The sequence below is a fragment of the Lactuca saligna genome, chromosome 5 (assembly GCF_052625555.1).
Source record: "Lactuca saligna cultivar CGN05327 chromosome 5, ASM5262555v1, whole genome shotgun sequence".
In the NCBI taxonomy this organism is placed as follows: Eukaryota; Viridiplantae; Streptophyta; class Magnoliopsida; order Asterales; family Asteraceae; genus Lactuca; species Lactuca saligna.
The window spans coordinates 58,574,341-58,589,531 of NC_136421.1; the positions used below are offsets into that span (position 1 = coordinate 58,574,341).

Here is a 15,191-nt window from a genome sequence, read left to right on the forward strand (position 1 = left end):
TTATTAATCAGTTATTTTAAATAAATTATTAAATAAAAAATATTTTAGTTATATAAGATTATAATCGTTGATTTAAATAAAAAATATGACCCTATAATCTGTAATAAATTTATTTTAATTTAATGTTATTAATTTAAAATAATTTAATTTAATTATAGCGATAGATTTAAATTCTAAATTTTAAATGAATAATCAATAAGCTGACAAATAACTTAATATAAATTAATAAGCCTAATAAGATTGACACATGATAAAAAAATAATAAACATATATTTTTTATTTTTATTAAAACATAAGATATTTTTTTATAGGTTGTATAAGTTGCTGTAATAAAAAAAATCACTTATAAATGTTTTTTTTTACCTTTCTATGTAGTATTATATTATATTCTATTAACTATTATATTATATTAAATAAAAATGCAAGTGAAAATATTCAAGAGAAACGTGAAGATGAATCAAAAAACAATTGAAGCAAGGCGACCGCCACAGCTGCCATCCATCAACAGATCAAGTTGTAAGATTCATCTGTACTTCCATTTCCATACCCCCAAATTTTAGGGTTTATAATTCCCATCAGCTCAATCCCCTTAAAATCAATTTCTTATTTCTAAAAAATCTCCATCAATTTATACACCCAACTACGGATAATTCATAGGGTTTGCACTTTGTTCCAAGTTGAAGATATGGCCATCATAGGCGACGCTTTACGACAAGCATTCATGCAGAAACACGAATACGAGAGTCTACGTGACGAGGATAAAGCTTGGACTAAGCTACAAAGACCGATCTTGATCTGTGGTTTTGCCTTCATCACATTCTCGATCTTCATTTCTACTATTATTAGCTTGAACATAATATTTCCGAGTGATCCCGGACGACGGCCGTTCTGCAGTGATCTGAGAATCCAGCCTCTATCGATTAATTTCACCAGTATTGGTGCTGCAGACGTTCGTATCGCTGGTGGCGAAGACCGCGTGGGTGGTGCTTTTTATCTTACGGATCAAGAAACTGTTGATTATTACTGGATGGTTGTGTTTGTTCCTTCCGCCATGGTTTTTGTGGTGTCTGCAGTTTATCTTGTGGCAGGTGAGCTCTGCTTCCTTTTGTTTTCATTGTACTTTGAATATATCGAACTGAAAAAAAAGGTATAAGACAACGTGTTAAACGTTTTCCAGGCGTTCTACAGCATAATCCATCAGTTAACAGGTTAAGCAAACGTCCATCTTGAAGACCTAGCTGCAATAATCACTTTACTTAACTGATCCATGTGATTTTGATTGTTCTAGCTGCAATAATCACATTGAAAACCACACATCTAAACATCTCTACAGTAATGTTATTAGTGGAGCTTCATTTACCCTGTTGAAAGTTTCAAGCTATCAGTATATTCTTTATAAATTTAGTCACTATTGTTTAGTAATTACATATGGATTATGTTTCATCAAGTAATCGATTAACTCAGTTCATTGCATATGGTAGGATTTATGCAATTAAACTGAAATAACATGAAATAATAAGACAAATGTCATAAAGAAGTTCAGTAATTATAGTTAATTGTCACTAAGTTTTTGGGCATGCTTCCATTGATATGCAGGTATTAGTGTATCTTATACTGCTCCAACAAGACATGGATGCCTGAAGGTGGTTGAGAATAACTACTGTACTTCCAGAAGAGGTACCTTTAATACCCTTTTGACTTGTTTTCTGCTTATATTGAAGTGCATTTTGGCTCTTATGCTGTATACAAATAATAAAAAGGTTCTTTCAAAAAGTTTATTCCCTACAAAACATCAGTTATGAACATACTATCATTTTAAAAAAAGATCCTTTCGAATATTCATTAATACATTGTATTCCCTTACCATGATAAATTAGCTTTTTGTTTATGACCTAAAAATTGACAAAATATTAGTCATTTGGTTCCACATAACTCATGTTGTTATTGGCTGCAAGGGTAAAAATGTCATTTTGTCTACTAGCATATCTCACCCATGGATCCACTTATCATATCTATTGTCTTATTTTTAACATCTCATGTCCAATCCTTTTGGTGTTCGGTTATAAAACTTTCAAATTCAACATTTCAAAAAACATATTTTGTCAAATGGGTAAAATAGTCATTTTCATCAATTGAACTTGTGCTTGCTGAGTTGGACAACTTAATATATTGTAAAACAATCAACAGCTGTAAGTCAACCACACTTTAGTAGTTTATTTAGAAAACTATGTAGGCTTCAAAGGCTTAATTTCACTTTCCCAATTTATGCAATAAAACAATTTTTTATAAGAAATAGGAATAACACGGTTGCATAAATTGATAAAGAGTGAAACATGGTTTTATACGAAACATGTCACTCGTTTGTGCAAAAGACGTAAATACTCTTTTCCTGATAGTTGTTTTCATGATTTACAGGAGGGGTTCGTTGTCTATCAATTCTAAACTTAATATTCGCCATCATTTTCGGTCTTCTAGCACTATTTCTAGGTTCAACTCTCCTCACACTTGGTTCCCGGTGTTCGATCCCCTTATTTTGGTGCTATGAAATCTCATCATGGGGACTAGTGATCCTCTATGGCGGCACCGCCTTCTATCTCAGGCGGAAAGCCGCCACGGTCCTCGATGAAACCGAATTTTCCGGCCGAAACTTAGGGTTAGAGATGTTGGAAGCTAACACTGTCGAATTCACACAGGATGTTGAGAGGCGAGTAAATGAAGGGTTTAGATCGTGGATGGGAAGTTCGTATTTGTCGTCTGATGATGAAGATGAAGATGAGAATGATCCGAATGGTTATATGAACTTGTCTCGAACTAATTCGAGTAGACAAAGAGTGTGAAATGAAATCTGACTTAAACCCTAAACCCTGAACCCTAATTTGTAGTGTTTGATGTGATGAATATGAGAAATACTAACGGGATTTTGTGTGAACGGATGAGAAGAGAGGTGTTAGTAATGTGAATTATAGAGGTGGACAAATTGGCTATTTGTTGTAGGTGGAGATGTACAAAATTTTTAATTGTGAGAAATTGATTTTGTATTCCCACGTAGGCCGTTTGGTAGCTGGTTCTTGCTTTTTATTTATTTATTTATTTTTTAAAAAATAATTTATAATTTGAGGTTTTGGGAACTTGGTGATAGTTGAAGAAAGCTTGGAGTTGTTATTGGTAGTTGCGAAAGCTTAACATATGTATTGATTTTTAGAATGGGTTTGGCTTTGATGTAAGATGTGCTCTGGTTCTCAAGTTGGATGTTTGTATCTATATAACCTGTTTATGTTACATTTTAGAGTATTCTAGGGTTGTTTTTCTATGACAAAAGATGAATAGGGTATTTATGGTTTTGATCATGAGTGATGGGAGAGTATATGAGTGATGAAGAGTGAGTTTATGTCTTATTAGGAAAAATGTATGTATTTTTTTGTCCTGTCATATTAGTCTTAGATACATGGCAAATACAACACGGTATATATTAAATTGTTAAAAATACGTGTATTTAATTTATGTTCGACAAATTAGTTGAAAAGTTAAATGGTTGTCAAAAGACGGATGAAGTTGGTGATCACTATCTCTTATTTTTTGTTTGTTATTTCATCGCCACGTCATTATTATATCTTATTTCTCATTCTTCTCATTTTTTTAATATATATAAATAATATATCAGTATTATACATTATTTATAGGAAATTAAAAATCATATATTTTGATATTTTTTGTTATATATATATATATATATATATATATATATATATATATATATATATATATATATATATATATATATTCGTTTACACACATTCATTTATGTTTGTATATATTCATTCTTTTATGTTTGTTATGTTTGTATATATTCATTCTTTTATGTTTGTTCATTTATGCTTGTTTAACACTTTAATGAACGGACATAAATAAACATAAATGAATATGGACATAATAATTTCTTAGAAAAACAAACAAACAAAAATAAATTTATTTATTTGTACGTTTGTATTTATTCATTTATTCAGTTAATTTTAGAGGGAAAATGATTTAATAAGGTAACAAAGTTTCAAAAGTGTACAAAAAAGACCATTGTTGTTTTTTTTGTACACAAAATACCATTTTACCGGTTATTGTAGGTTATCCGGTTTCCAAATGTTCAAAAAATATCATTGTTGTTTTTTTAGTACAAAAAATACCATTAATGTTATTATTTGTACACAGAATACCAACAAAATACACATGTGTTCAACTAAAACATTGTGGTAACCAGGTACTTCAGGTAAATGATATGAGAAGAGCGTAATTAGCAAGTGCTTGTTTAATTTTTGTTGAAATTGTTGGAAAAGATCTTACTTCCACCGTATGATCCGCCGAACAAGATTACAGGTGACGCTTCGGCTGACAAATTTTTCTTCAAATCGGTGATGAGAAGAGCGTAATCAGCAAGTGTTTGTTCGACTGTTAGATAGGCTAAAGTAGAAGTGTTCTTGTATGCCTCTTTCTGGCTTCCATATGACATCGATTGACCATAATATCGATGCTAGATCAAATCACACAGCTTTTGATAAAATTGTATTATTAAAGGTCTGCAAGTGAAGAAATTAATGTAGAGTAGAGTGATTAGGGCTTTTACTTCGGGGAAGATGACCATTGCACCAAAACGAGGGGCGAGTTCCCAAACGAAGTCGATGTTGGCAGTGAACCATTCGATGTCGCCTTCGTTGCCGCAATAAAGGAAGATTGGTCCCAAACGATTAGGGCGTGGGCCCACCCAGTGATCGGAGTTGATGAGATAACTTTGTTGGAACTTGGGAAGATCATTGAAGCTGAAATGATCAAGAGTCTGATCAAAGTATCGTGTCTCGTAAATGTACTTCGGCTGAACAAGAATGTTTTGGGTTTTGAGAAGCCGTGGGGATTTGCCGAGAAACGGAGGTGGCCGGCAAGATTCCGGCGTTGATGAAAGTAGGCAGATGATTAGGAGGAAGAATAAGAAAAATGGTTTTTCCATGGTGGTAGAGGTTGGCGATGAAGAACAGTAGTGGCCGAAGTGAAGTGGAGGGTTCTTTATAAAAAGTAGCTAAATTTTCATTACATTCAAAGAAAGAAAAATGACTTAAAAAGGTAACGAAGTTTAAAAAATGTACAAAAAAGACCATTTTTTTTTTTGTACACAAAATACCATTTTACCGGCTATTGTAGGTTACCCACAATGTTTTATTTGAACACATATGTACTTCATTGGTATTTTGTGTATAAAAAATATACTTTAATAGTATTTTGAGTACTAAAAATAAAATAATAATATTTTTTTTTACATTTTTGAAACTTCATTTAAATCATTTTCCCAATTTTAGACGGACAAAGATAACCAAACTTCATTCATGCCACGTAGTATTTAAAATTCCATTCCTTAACGGTTCTAGAGAGAAGGGCCCAACTCATACTCCCTCCCCCATTTTATCATCTTAAGGCCCAACTTAGATAGGCACACACCCACACAGTCACACTGCCACATCTCATCGGCTTTACTTCTTAGCGCAGTCGGAACCCTAATCTCTCTGCATCAACAATGGCGGCCGTCGGTTACGACTACGAAGATGGAATGCCGTCCTCCGCCGATGGAGGTTTGTCTTACGACCCTTCCTTCGTTCCCGACCCCGTCAAATCATTCGTCGTCCATCTCTACCGTCACATCCGGGAGAAAAACGTCTATGAGATCCATCAGATGTACGAGACTTCATTCCATACGCTAAGCGACCGTATGTTCAAGGATACCCCTTGGCCTTCCGTTGAAGCCGTTGCTCAGTACGTTGATAACGACCATGTGTTCTGCTTGCTTTACCGCGAGATGTGGTATCGCCACCTGTATGCTCGGTTATCTCCAACTCTCAAGCAGAGGATTGATTCTTGGGATAATTACTGCAGTCTGTTTCAGGTACGCCCTATGATTTTCCTCTCATAGTGTTATCCTCGGATTATAGCTGATACTCTGACGAGCTCATCAGAATTTTTGCACATAGATTGTTTCCTGTGAGCTTATGAACGACCTTGTATAGACTATTGTTTTTATTTGTCGTGAAACACCAAGGTTTTATCAAATTAGACTGTTTAGTCATGATACCACATAAGCTTGAGAGTTAAGCTGTTAAATCATAAAACATCTTTGAACTTGAGATGATTATCAATCTCAATATTCTTATAGAAAGGTTATAATGATAAACTATAGCGACCTACTATAAATTCTACTACCAAAGAGATAATGGATTCTTTATGGTTTGAGATTGGAACTACTGTATTTCAAAATCTGGATTAATTTATCCCAATGGTTAATTCCGACTCCAGGCTACAAGAACCTGTATCAACCATGATCAAAAAGATTTACGATTAATTCAATGTTCATGTGATTGATTTTGTATCTTTGCAGGTGGTGTTACACGGTGTGGTGAACATGCAACTACCTAATCAGTGGTTGTGGGACATGGTGGATGAGTTTGTATATCAATTTCAGTCATTCTGTCAGTATCGTGCCAAAATGAAGAACAAAACTGAGCAGGAAATTGCACTACTGAGACAACATGATCAGGTAAACAACTCAACTATGTTTCAGGGTTATCATGGATGCATCAAACTAACTTCAAACTTACATGGATACCTAATTCTGATGGAATACAATGTTCTTCATATTTTCACAGGCATGGAATGTGTATGGGGTTCTCAATTTCTTGCAAGCATTGATGGAGAAATCTTCGATCATTCAGATCCTAGAGCAGGAAAAAGAAGGTCTTGAACAGTTCACAGCTACAGATGGATATGATTATAATGGTGGAAGTAATGTTTTGAAGGTGTTGGGTTACTTCAGCATGGTTGGATTGTTAAGAGTTCATTGTTTATTGGGAGATTATCAAACTGGATTGAAGTGTTTACTTCCTATTGACATAAGTCAACAAGGTGTTTACACTAGTGTCATTGGAAGCCACATCACCACCATTTATCATTATGGGTTTGCCAATCTTATGTTACGAAGGTATTTTATATCTCTATATCTTCAAACTTCACCTTGTTTCTTTGCAAATATGTTTTAAAACTATGCTTACAATTTAAAATGATCATTTGTTGTTTTCATGAGAAACTGAATTATGATTTTGCATTAATAATTATGCAGGTATGTAGAGGCCATACGTGAGTTCAACAAAATCCTTTTATACATCTACAAAACTAAGCAGTATCACCAGAAATCTCCACAATATGAGCAAATTCTAAAGAAGAATGAGCAGATGTATGCTCTGTTAACAATCTCCCTCTCTCTTTGTCCCCAAGTCAAACTTGTTGATGAAACAGTCAACTCTCAACTGAGGGAGAAATATGGTGAAAAAATGTCAAGAATGCAACGATATGATGATGAATCATTTGCCCTCTATGATGAGCTTTTCTCATATGCATGTCCCAAATTCATCACGCCTTCTGCACCAAGCTATGAAGAGCCACTTGTAAACTACAACCAGGTGCAGTGTTTATCTTTTTATTCAACACTAATTCTTGACACAAGGGTAAAATGGTCATTATAGTCATTTTCATTCGGTACAAAAACGAAAGTCTTTGATCTTACAACACTTAAAATACCTCATGGGGAAAAAGAAATGTTTTTGTGAATTTGTATGTTATGGCTGCATATAGACAGAAGGGTAAAATGGTCATTTGTTATCATTGAGATGGTTCATTCAGTTTTAAAAAAGAAACTCTTTGTTCAAACAACACTTGCATACACTAGACAAACATCATTTATCTGTACTGCACTGAATAGGAAGATGCATTGCATATAGACAGAAGGGTAAAATGGTCATTTACTGTCACCTAGACTGCTCATTCTGTCCAAAAGAAGAAAGTCTTTGAAGTTTGAACATAGAACACCTACCCTTGATCATAAAAAGGCCCTAACTCTTTTGTTGTGGATCTATATTAATATCGGATGCATATAGACAGAAGGGTAAAATGGTCAATTGACACTGGGAAATAAAAGTAACATGATGTAACTGTGTTGATTTATTTGTTATAGGATGCATATAGGCTTCAGTTAAAGCTCTTCCTTTATGAAGTAAAGCAGCAGCAACAACTTTCAGTTGTGAGGACTTTCTTGAAAGTCTATTCAACTATTTCTCTTGAGAAGCTTGCATCCTACATGGAAGTAGATGAATCCACTTTAAGGTTAATTACATTACATTACATTACATTACATGTTTTTTTTTTTATTTCCCTTATGTATGTTTATTGCTCATTCTTATATATGCTTTTTGTGTTTGGATCAAACAGCTAATCCAACATGCTTTTTTACAGGACAATCTTGATGACATACAAGCACAAAACACATTCTGTTGGTGCTGATGGAAAAACTATATCCAATGCTGACATCGATTTCTACATTGATGATGTAAGAAATCCTTTTTTATTTTTTTTATTTTTTTTGTTGAATTGATTGACCATTTTCTTGTTATAGGATTTGATTCACGTGGTTGAATCCAAGACACCAAAGCGATATGGAGATTACTTTTTGCGCCAAATTGTTAAGGTTTGTCAATTAAATATGTTCATTATTATTATTTTTTTTTCTGAAAAATTTAACTGGTTTTTAAAAGTGTTCTTGCTTCTATTTCTTTCTTTTACTAAAGTTTAATTCTAACTTTTTTTTTTCTTTTTAAGGTATTGTATTTTGAAAATTTTATCCAGTTATAGAGTTGCACTTTTGATTTTTATTTTTCTTATTAGGACATTTTACTTTGAAAATTTTACCTGATGACATTGCTATATAGTAAATAAATAAGTGAAAGTACATTGCTGTTTCTTGCAATTAACCATTATAATTACTACAGATGTGTGTTGGTGATGATTTGGGCTTAAGATTTCTTTGTAATTATTGAATATTTAGCTAAAAGGCTTCATTTTTTGTTTTGTTTTTTGCAGCTTGAAGCAGTGATTGGTGACATGGATAGAGTAAAGCTGGAATGAGTGTTTTTGTATGAAGAGCAAGTTTTGTTGGCTTTATCTTTTGAGATTATTGTGTGCTGAAGGATATTGTTTTTGGTAGGGAGGTGGGCTGAAAGAGTAGTAGTTATATTTAAAGACACTGATGTTTGAACCTTATTTTTACCATGCAATGTAAAAGCTCATCGCTCTTTAACTGCCTGTATAAATGGTGTCAGATCAATTTCTTGAAAACTGTCCACTTAAATGATTGATTTATTACACACAAATTACAAAGAAGTTACGAGTACGATTTCAAAAAATGTAAATTTGAGAAGCAAGAATGAAGTGATCACTACAAGATTAAGCTGTAGTTAATATGGAGCACTTGTTTTTAGAGTTGAGGAAAAAGAGATGGAATAAAAACGTAAACCTAAATCAAATTCTAATTATTGTATGGCACTGTCTTGGAGACTTTGAAAATGCAGGAGGACTGAAGTACTATGATCCCAATATCTAAACAAAAGTTGCTATAAAAGTATTAAGTTACTTTAGTCATACCATGAATGTTGCAGAAAACCAATCCGTTTTAATGGGAGGTCAATGATTTAAGTGATCCACCCTTTTAAAGGTCTTCTGGAGAAATATAGGTATATAAATAGGATTTCTATATGGCGCTCATTGATCTGGAAGAGGCGTATGGTAGTTGTTCCACGAGAGGCGATTTCGAGACCCTTAAACCTAGAGAGACCCCTAAGACATGTCTAGGCCATTCACTAAATGTATTACTAGTCTAAGACATGCGTTCCGACCTCAATTCGAGACAATACTTCCTTCGATTGAAATCGGGCTCTATCACGGATTTCGGGCACACATCATGCCTTGATCGTGAATAAGATGTCTAGCGGGATCTATTAGGAAGTTCTTTGGTGTATTCTTTTTTCCAATGAAATTATGTTGGTGACCAAATTTGGGGTTGAGTTGAATGCTAAACTAGACATCTAAATGGAAATATTAGAGGAGAAAGGGAAAAACAACTTTTATTTTGTTCAATTTTAGTGGAAAGGAGATGATGAATGAGTAGATGCAAGTTTAGAGGAGTACACTCTTAAACAACACTGTTAAAATGAACTATATTTATGCAATTTTAGTGTAAAGGGGGGATGATGAATGAGTAGATTTAAGTTTAGATGAGTACACTCTTAAACAACACTGTTAAAACGAAGTATATTTTATGCAATTTTAGTGGAAAGGAGGATGAGGAATGAGTAGATGCAAGTTTAGAGTACGCTCTTATCCCACATGAGTGCTTTAAAGTTCTAGGTCTATGATCCACAAAGGAGGATGTATGATGGTAGATGTCACCTATTGCATGACTAAAAGGGAAAGCCTTGGGAGTATTGTGTGACATAAAGGTCCCGTTAAAATTGAAGGTGAAAAAGGTTTGTCATGATGTTTGTATCTAAATGTTAGGTCGTCGTGACTACAAGAGGATGATGAGAGTATTAAAAATGAGGATGTTGAGGCAGACATACAAAACTTGCTGGATAAGATACCGAATATGGTTTTAAGAAGCTCGTTGGGAGTGGCAAAAATCACTTAAAATTGAGGAAATGATAATTAAGGTGGTATGAACATATCATTAATGATGGTAAATAGACTAGATTCAGTAGTGATAAGAGTGTAAGTGAGCAGAGCCTACCTAGGCTCAAGCTCAACTCGCTTGTTAGACCAACTTAAATAGCCTAAACTCAGCTTCGTCTCGACTCGTTAAGAAGTCTGTTTATATTCATTAGTAACTTAATAAGTAAATGAGTTTGGAAATAAGTTCGAGCTCGAGTTGAACTTTTAATGAGTCGGTCCTGAAGCAGCTTACAAATAGTTTGGTTCACTTGCATCTCTAATGGTGATATGGGGAGACGACATCCTAGAAGTATGTGAGAGGATGGTATGAAGCTAGACATGACAAGAGCTTGCTTTTGCGAAGGCATGACCTTAGATAGTTGAATATGGAAGCTAAACATCTTGGTACATGAGTAGGCTCGCCTCCTTGTATGTTTGTTTTCATATATTTATCGTTCATACATGTTTCTTGCACATATGTTAGTATTTACATTTATACATGTATCATTTTACTGCTTACATTGACTTACTCCCGTTGTTTCTTTTGCAGTTCTAAGATTCGTATATGTATTATGATTTATTTATGTATGTCTTAAGATTCGTATGTGTATTATGATTTATTTATGTATATGTCTTACTATTTATCTTGACTTATTTTTCTCGAATGTCATCTATGTAATGCAATACTGTCGACACTTATATTTTTAATCCTTTTCTAATTAGATTTCCGAGGTCTATTTTTATTGCTTTAAAGATATTGATGGAGAGTAAATGAAATATAATAACAGTTATATCTAAAAGTATGACAGGATAAAGATAATAAAGACGAATAATGATAAAATGAAAAATATCTTAAAATAGTACAAAAGTTCCAAATTTCATTCATCGTCTTCTATTGAAATATCAATATCTCAATATCCCTATCCTAGCAAACGTTTCTTGAAGTTTGTGCCAACCTATAATCGCGTAGCCGCTTACGCTACCGTTTACATCTATCTGGATCCTCGTGCCGACGTTACCTAACGTCGTCAAGCCCTCATCCTTATCGTGGCACTGTGGGCCCCACAATCTCCATCCACGTCACCACCTTCCTCGCTCGCCACGTCATCTTATTCTATAAAGTCATACCGATCTGAACGTTTTTCGACTAAAAAGAGCGGGGCAGACGCAAATACACAAACGGAAAACGTAAACAAGTCAAAAATGAACTCCTCGTCGGCCGATCGGAGGTTGTATATGCTTTCACGTCACCTCGCCGGCGCGATTGGTAATGAAGGTTGCGGTATCTCTTCTTCTCCAACTTCTGCCGGAAATTCTGTATTCGCTAACGTAGTTCGTGCTCCCGAAGATCCGATTCTCGGGGTAATCTTTCTTTATACCTGTAAACAAAGCTGTACTTGTTTCATCTTAGTTTTCAGCTCCGTTATTGATACGTTTGTTCGAAACTAGTCGAGAAATTTCTGGAAACTACGATATCGTATCAGGTAACTAGATTGATAGAGAAAAATCGTATTCAACTCAAGGAAATCCATATCGATTTTGCGTTTGAGTCGAGTGCTAGGTATGAACTTCAGAAGTCGGTTATGATATTCTTTTGGAGTTGTTGGAGTAGATTTGTCTTAAATTTCCGATTATAATACTCCGGATCAGTTTATATATGTGCATTTGGGTTTGATTTATGTTAGGAAGTGATTTATGTATATACGTATTTGTGTATTTTGATCTGATCATCAATGCATCGTTTATTCAGGTTGAATATATACTATCTTGTCCGAAGATTAAATACACATTTTGACTTTTGCAGTGAAACTCGTATGATCTATTTGGGAATTACTGACACAATTTGATATACATATCTTTTGAGATCCCTAAAATGACTTATTTGATCATGTAATTCAAAACATATCTTTAACATTCAGAAGCGACTGAGTGTATAATTATGTTCATCGCTATCATATTTCACTTGTTGAGGTTACATAATTCTCATATTAGTTTGTCTAGTATTCTTCGAGACACTGACACTATATACTTCAGTGTACAAATTGTGCAAATGGCTTGAGTTTCCTACACGTATGATTATCTTTCTTACATTCTATAACCAAGTATTCTCATCAGAACAATAGCAGCATAAGAATGGTGTTCAAAGAGTTCATTTAGTCAACACTAATTAGTAAAAAACCTGGACTGCCTTGTAAACTCTTCATGTTTAAAATGTTCCTGGTTCAAACTTCATCACTCTTTCTTTATGTATAATGACTTACAGGTTACTGTTGCATATAACAAAGACCCAAGCCCTATCAAGCTAAATTTAGGTGTTGGTGCTTATCGTACAGAGGTTAGTTTCTTTTTTCAATTCTGTACTTTTTGGTTACACTTTCAACCAACTCTACTGATCCTAGTGTCTATAGTTCAATAAGAGTTGAATCTAAACATCTATATTTCAACTACAATGACATAATTGTCTGATTTGCTATTGACACCACAGGAAGGAAAACCTCTGGTCTTAAATGTCGTGAGAAAAGCAGAACAGCTACTTGTTAATGACAGGTCTCGTGTCAAGGAATATCTCCCCATTATTGGATTGGCAGATTTCAACAAATTAAGTGCAAAACTTATACTCGGATCTGACAGGTGTGAACTATGAACCTACCATTTATTATGTTATCTATGTATATTTTCACTTTCTTGAAACACGATTTTACTTTTTCTAAATATCTTTTTTGATCTTTTTAATAGTCCTGCTATCCAGGGAAACCGGGTGACAACAGTACAGTGTTTGTCAGGTACTGGGTCATTGCGAGTTGGAGCTGAGTTTCTGTCCAGACACTATTACCAAGTAAATATGTTTTCTTTTTTCATATCTTAAATTAAATCACTAGATACTTTCATAGACATTAAAAAATTTCCTTTTGTTGTTGTTGTTTCTTCTTATTGTTGACAACTTTTCACTTCTGCAGCGTACTATATATATACCCAATCCAACATGGGGAAACCATACAAAAATATTCACTCTTGCTGGTTTGACTGTGAAAACATATCGCTACTATGATCCAGTGACACGTGGATTGAACATCCAAGGTTTGCAACAATCTTAAAATTGTTATTCTTTGCTACATATATGGAACTGTTCAGTTTTCATTTCCCTATTTTGATTTATTAAGTCTCTGTTTCCCCTTTTTTTTCTCATTAAGTGAATAAACCAATTAGACTTGTTTTATGCTTACACAGGCTTACTAGAAGACCTGAGTTGTGCTCCATCTGGAGCAATTGTCCTTCTACATGCCTGTGCTCATAATCCCACAGGTGTTGATCCAACACTTGAACAATGGGAGCAAATAAGACAACTGATTAGATCCAAAAGTCTCTTACCATTTTTTGATAGCGCATATCAGGTGAGTTTTATACTTTTATGTTTAAAAAAGACTATTTATATTTAGTGCTAAAGATTTGCCACTTGAATTTTTAGGGTTTTGCAAGTGGAAGTCTGGATAAAGATGCTCAATCAGTTCGCATGTTTGTTGGTGATGGTGGGGAATGTTTTATAGCTCAAAGTTATGCTAAAAACATGGGGCTTTATGGGGAAAGAGTTGGTGCTTTGAGCATTGTAAGTCATCACCTTTTCACATATATATTTTATCTCTTTGCTATGATGAGGATACCGAGGGCATTAACGTCTTTTGTAATGGACCTAATTGACTATATCTTCGTTTATGCTGATCTGATGAGTTTTTGTTTTTGTTATTTGATATGTTATTCCTAACAGGTTTGTAGGAGTGCTGACGTGGCAAGTAGGGTAGAGAGCCAGTTAAAACTTGTGATAAGGCCCATGTACTCAAGTCCACCTATCCATGGTGCTTCAATTGTTGCTACCATTCTCAAAGACAGGTAAAAGGGCATTTATGTCTTTTTGAATTAGGGTTTCATGAGTCTGAATTTGCATTTGGTGAATCTGTTGCAGAAAGTTGTATGATGAATGGACCCTTGAATTGAAGGCAATGGCTGATCGTATTATCACCATGCGCAAACAGCTTTTTGATGCTTTATCTGCTAGAGGTACACTACCTCTTAATTATTATTATTATTATTTCTTTTTTTTTTTTTTTCATTTTCTTCTGTTTTAATTTTTGTGTGTTGTGTGTTGGCAGGAACACCTGGGGATTGGAGCCACATTATAAAGCAAATCGGGATGTTTACATTCACAGGGCTTAATACAAAGCAAGTCACCTTCATGACAAAAGAATTCCACATCTACATGACATCTGATGGGTAACAACTAACAACTAACCAATATCATTTTTCTTTGATAATTCTATTCTACACAGTTATAGTATTATAACGTATAATAATGATAATAATAAACAAATGAATGAAAGTAGATTGCAATTTCTTACAAATGGAAAACATGCAGGCGTATTAGCATGGCGGGTTTAAGCTCAAGGACTGTTCCTCACCTTGCAGACGCGATACATGCTGCTGTAACAACTGTTGGTTAAGTTAAGTAAGTTGGTTTTATATTCTTTCTTTTTATTTTTCCTCCAGTTTAATTACTGTTGTTGTAATAATGGACTGATATGATTGATAATCTCAATTGTGTTGCTTTAGAGAGAATAAAGGCGCTTATATTTTGTTAA

General features: G+C 34.1%; 4 protein-coding genes across 4 annotated transcripts; 3 read left to right on the forward strand and 1 right to left on the reverse strand.

The window, feature by feature from the left end:
• The first annotated feature begins 421 nt into the window (after nucleotides 1-421).
• On the forward strand, nucleotides 422-3,060 carry LOC144997899 (uncharacterized). The gene is made up of 4 exons (XM_078957763.1): nucleotides 422-516; nucleotides 658-1,088; nucleotides 1,597-1,677; nucleotides 2,416-3,060. The coding sequence occupies exons 2-4, from the start codon at nucleotides 686-688 to the stop codon at nucleotides 2,835-2,837; spliced, it is 906 nt and encodes a 301-aa protein (XP_078813889.1). The 5' UTR covers nucleotides 422-516; nucleotides 658-685; the 3' UTR covers nucleotides 2,838-3,060.
• A 1,237-nt stretch (nucleotides 3,061-4,297) lies between these two features.
• Nucleotides 4,298-4,990, reverse strand: LOC145045332 (uncharacterized). Its single transcript, XM_078993673.1, has 2 exons — nucleotides 4,613-4,990; nucleotides 4,298-4,519 (listed from the first exon to the last, which is right to left on the reverse strand). The coding sequence occupies exons 1-2, from the start codon at nucleotides 4,988-4,990 to the stop codon at nucleotides 4,298-4,300; spliced, it is 600 nt and encodes a 199-aa protein (XP_078849799.1).
• A 462-nt stretch (nucleotides 4,991-5,452) lies between these two features.
• LOC145049000 (uncharacterized) lies at nucleotides 5,453-9,192 on the forward strand. The gene is made up of 8 exons (XM_078997681.1): nucleotides 5,453-5,917; nucleotides 6,407-6,565; nucleotides 6,675-7,006; nucleotides 7,145-7,484; nucleotides 8,036-8,184; nucleotides 8,314-8,407; nucleotides 8,474-8,545; nucleotides 8,938-9,192. Exons 1-8 carry the CDS (start codon nucleotides 5,552-5,554, stop codon nucleotides 8,980-8,982), a joined length of 1,557 nt encoding a protein of 518 aa, XP_078853807.1. The 5' UTR covers nucleotides 5,453-5,551; the 3' UTR covers nucleotides 8,983-9,192.
• A 2,506-nt stretch (nucleotides 9,193-11,698) lies between these two features.
• LOC144997108 (aspartate aminotransferase, cytoplasmic-like) lies at nucleotides 11,699-15,191 on the forward strand. The gene is made up of 11 exons (XM_078956937.1): nucleotides 11,699-11,922; nucleotides 12,824-12,895; nucleotides 13,046-13,191; nucleotides 13,297-13,396; nucleotides 13,518-13,638; nucleotides 13,789-13,952; nucleotides 14,027-14,164; nucleotides 14,324-14,445; nucleotides 14,519-14,613; nucleotides 14,706-14,826; nucleotides 14,969-15,191. The coding sequence occupies exons 1-11, from the start codon at nucleotides 11,764-11,766 to the stop codon at nucleotides 15,051-15,053; spliced, it is 1,323 nt and encodes a 440-aa protein (XP_078813063.1). The 5' UTR covers nucleotides 11,699-11,763; the 3' UTR covers nucleotides 15,054-15,191.

What these genes read in the sequence shown, in the direction of transcription:
- LOC144997899 (XM_078957763.1), top strand. Translation starts at nt 686, where the DNA reads ATGGCCATCATAGGCGACGCTTTACGACAAGCATTCATGCAGAAACAC. An exon ending in TGCAGTTTATCTTGTGGCAG is followed by an intron (nt 1,089 to 1,596) that starts GTGAGCTCTGCT and finishes ATTGATATGCAG; the next exon opens with GTATTAGTGTATCTTATACT. An exon ending in CTACTGTACTTCCAGAAGAG is followed by an intron (nt 1,678 to 2,415) that starts GTACCTTTAATA and finishes CATGATTTACAG; the next exon opens with GAGGGGTTCGTTGTCTATCA.
- LOC144997108 (XM_078956937.1), top strand. Translation starts at nt 11,764, where the DNA reads ATGAACTCCTCGTCGGCCGATCGGAGGTTGTATATGCTTTCACGTCAC. An exon ending in TTTTTGATAGCGCATATCAG is followed by an intron (nt 13,953 to 14,026) that starts GTGAGTTTTATA and finishes TTGAATTTTTAG; the next exon opens with GGTTTTGCAAGTGGAAGTCT. An exon ending in ATCTACATGACATCTGATGG is followed by an intron (nt 14,827 to 14,968) that starts GTAACAACTAAC and finishes GAAAACATGCAG; the next exon opens with GCGTATTAGCATGGCGGGTT.
- LOC145049000 (XM_078997681.1), top strand. Translation starts at nt 5,552, where the DNA reads ATGGCGGCCGTCGGTTACGACTACGAAGATGGAATGCCGTCCTCCGCC. An exon ending in ATTACTGCAGTCTGTTTCAG is followed by an intron (nt 5,918 to 6,406) that starts GTACGCCCTATG and finishes GTATCTTTGCAG; the next exon opens with GTGGTGTTACACGGTGTGGT. An exon ending in TTTTGCGCCAAATTGTTAAG is followed by an intron (nt 8,546 to 8,937) that starts GTTTGTCAATTA and finishes TGTTTTTTGCAG; the next exon opens with CTTGAAGCAGTGATTGGTGA.
- LOC145045332 (XM_078993673.1), bottom strand. Translation starts at nt 4,990, where the DNA reads ATGGAAAAACCATTTTTCTTATTCTTCCTCCTAATCATCTGCCTACTT. An exon ending in CAATGGTCATCTTCCCCGAA is followed by an intron (nt 4,520 to 4,612) that starts GTAAAAGCCCTA and finishes GATTTGATCTAG; the next exon opens with CATCGATATTATGGTCAATC.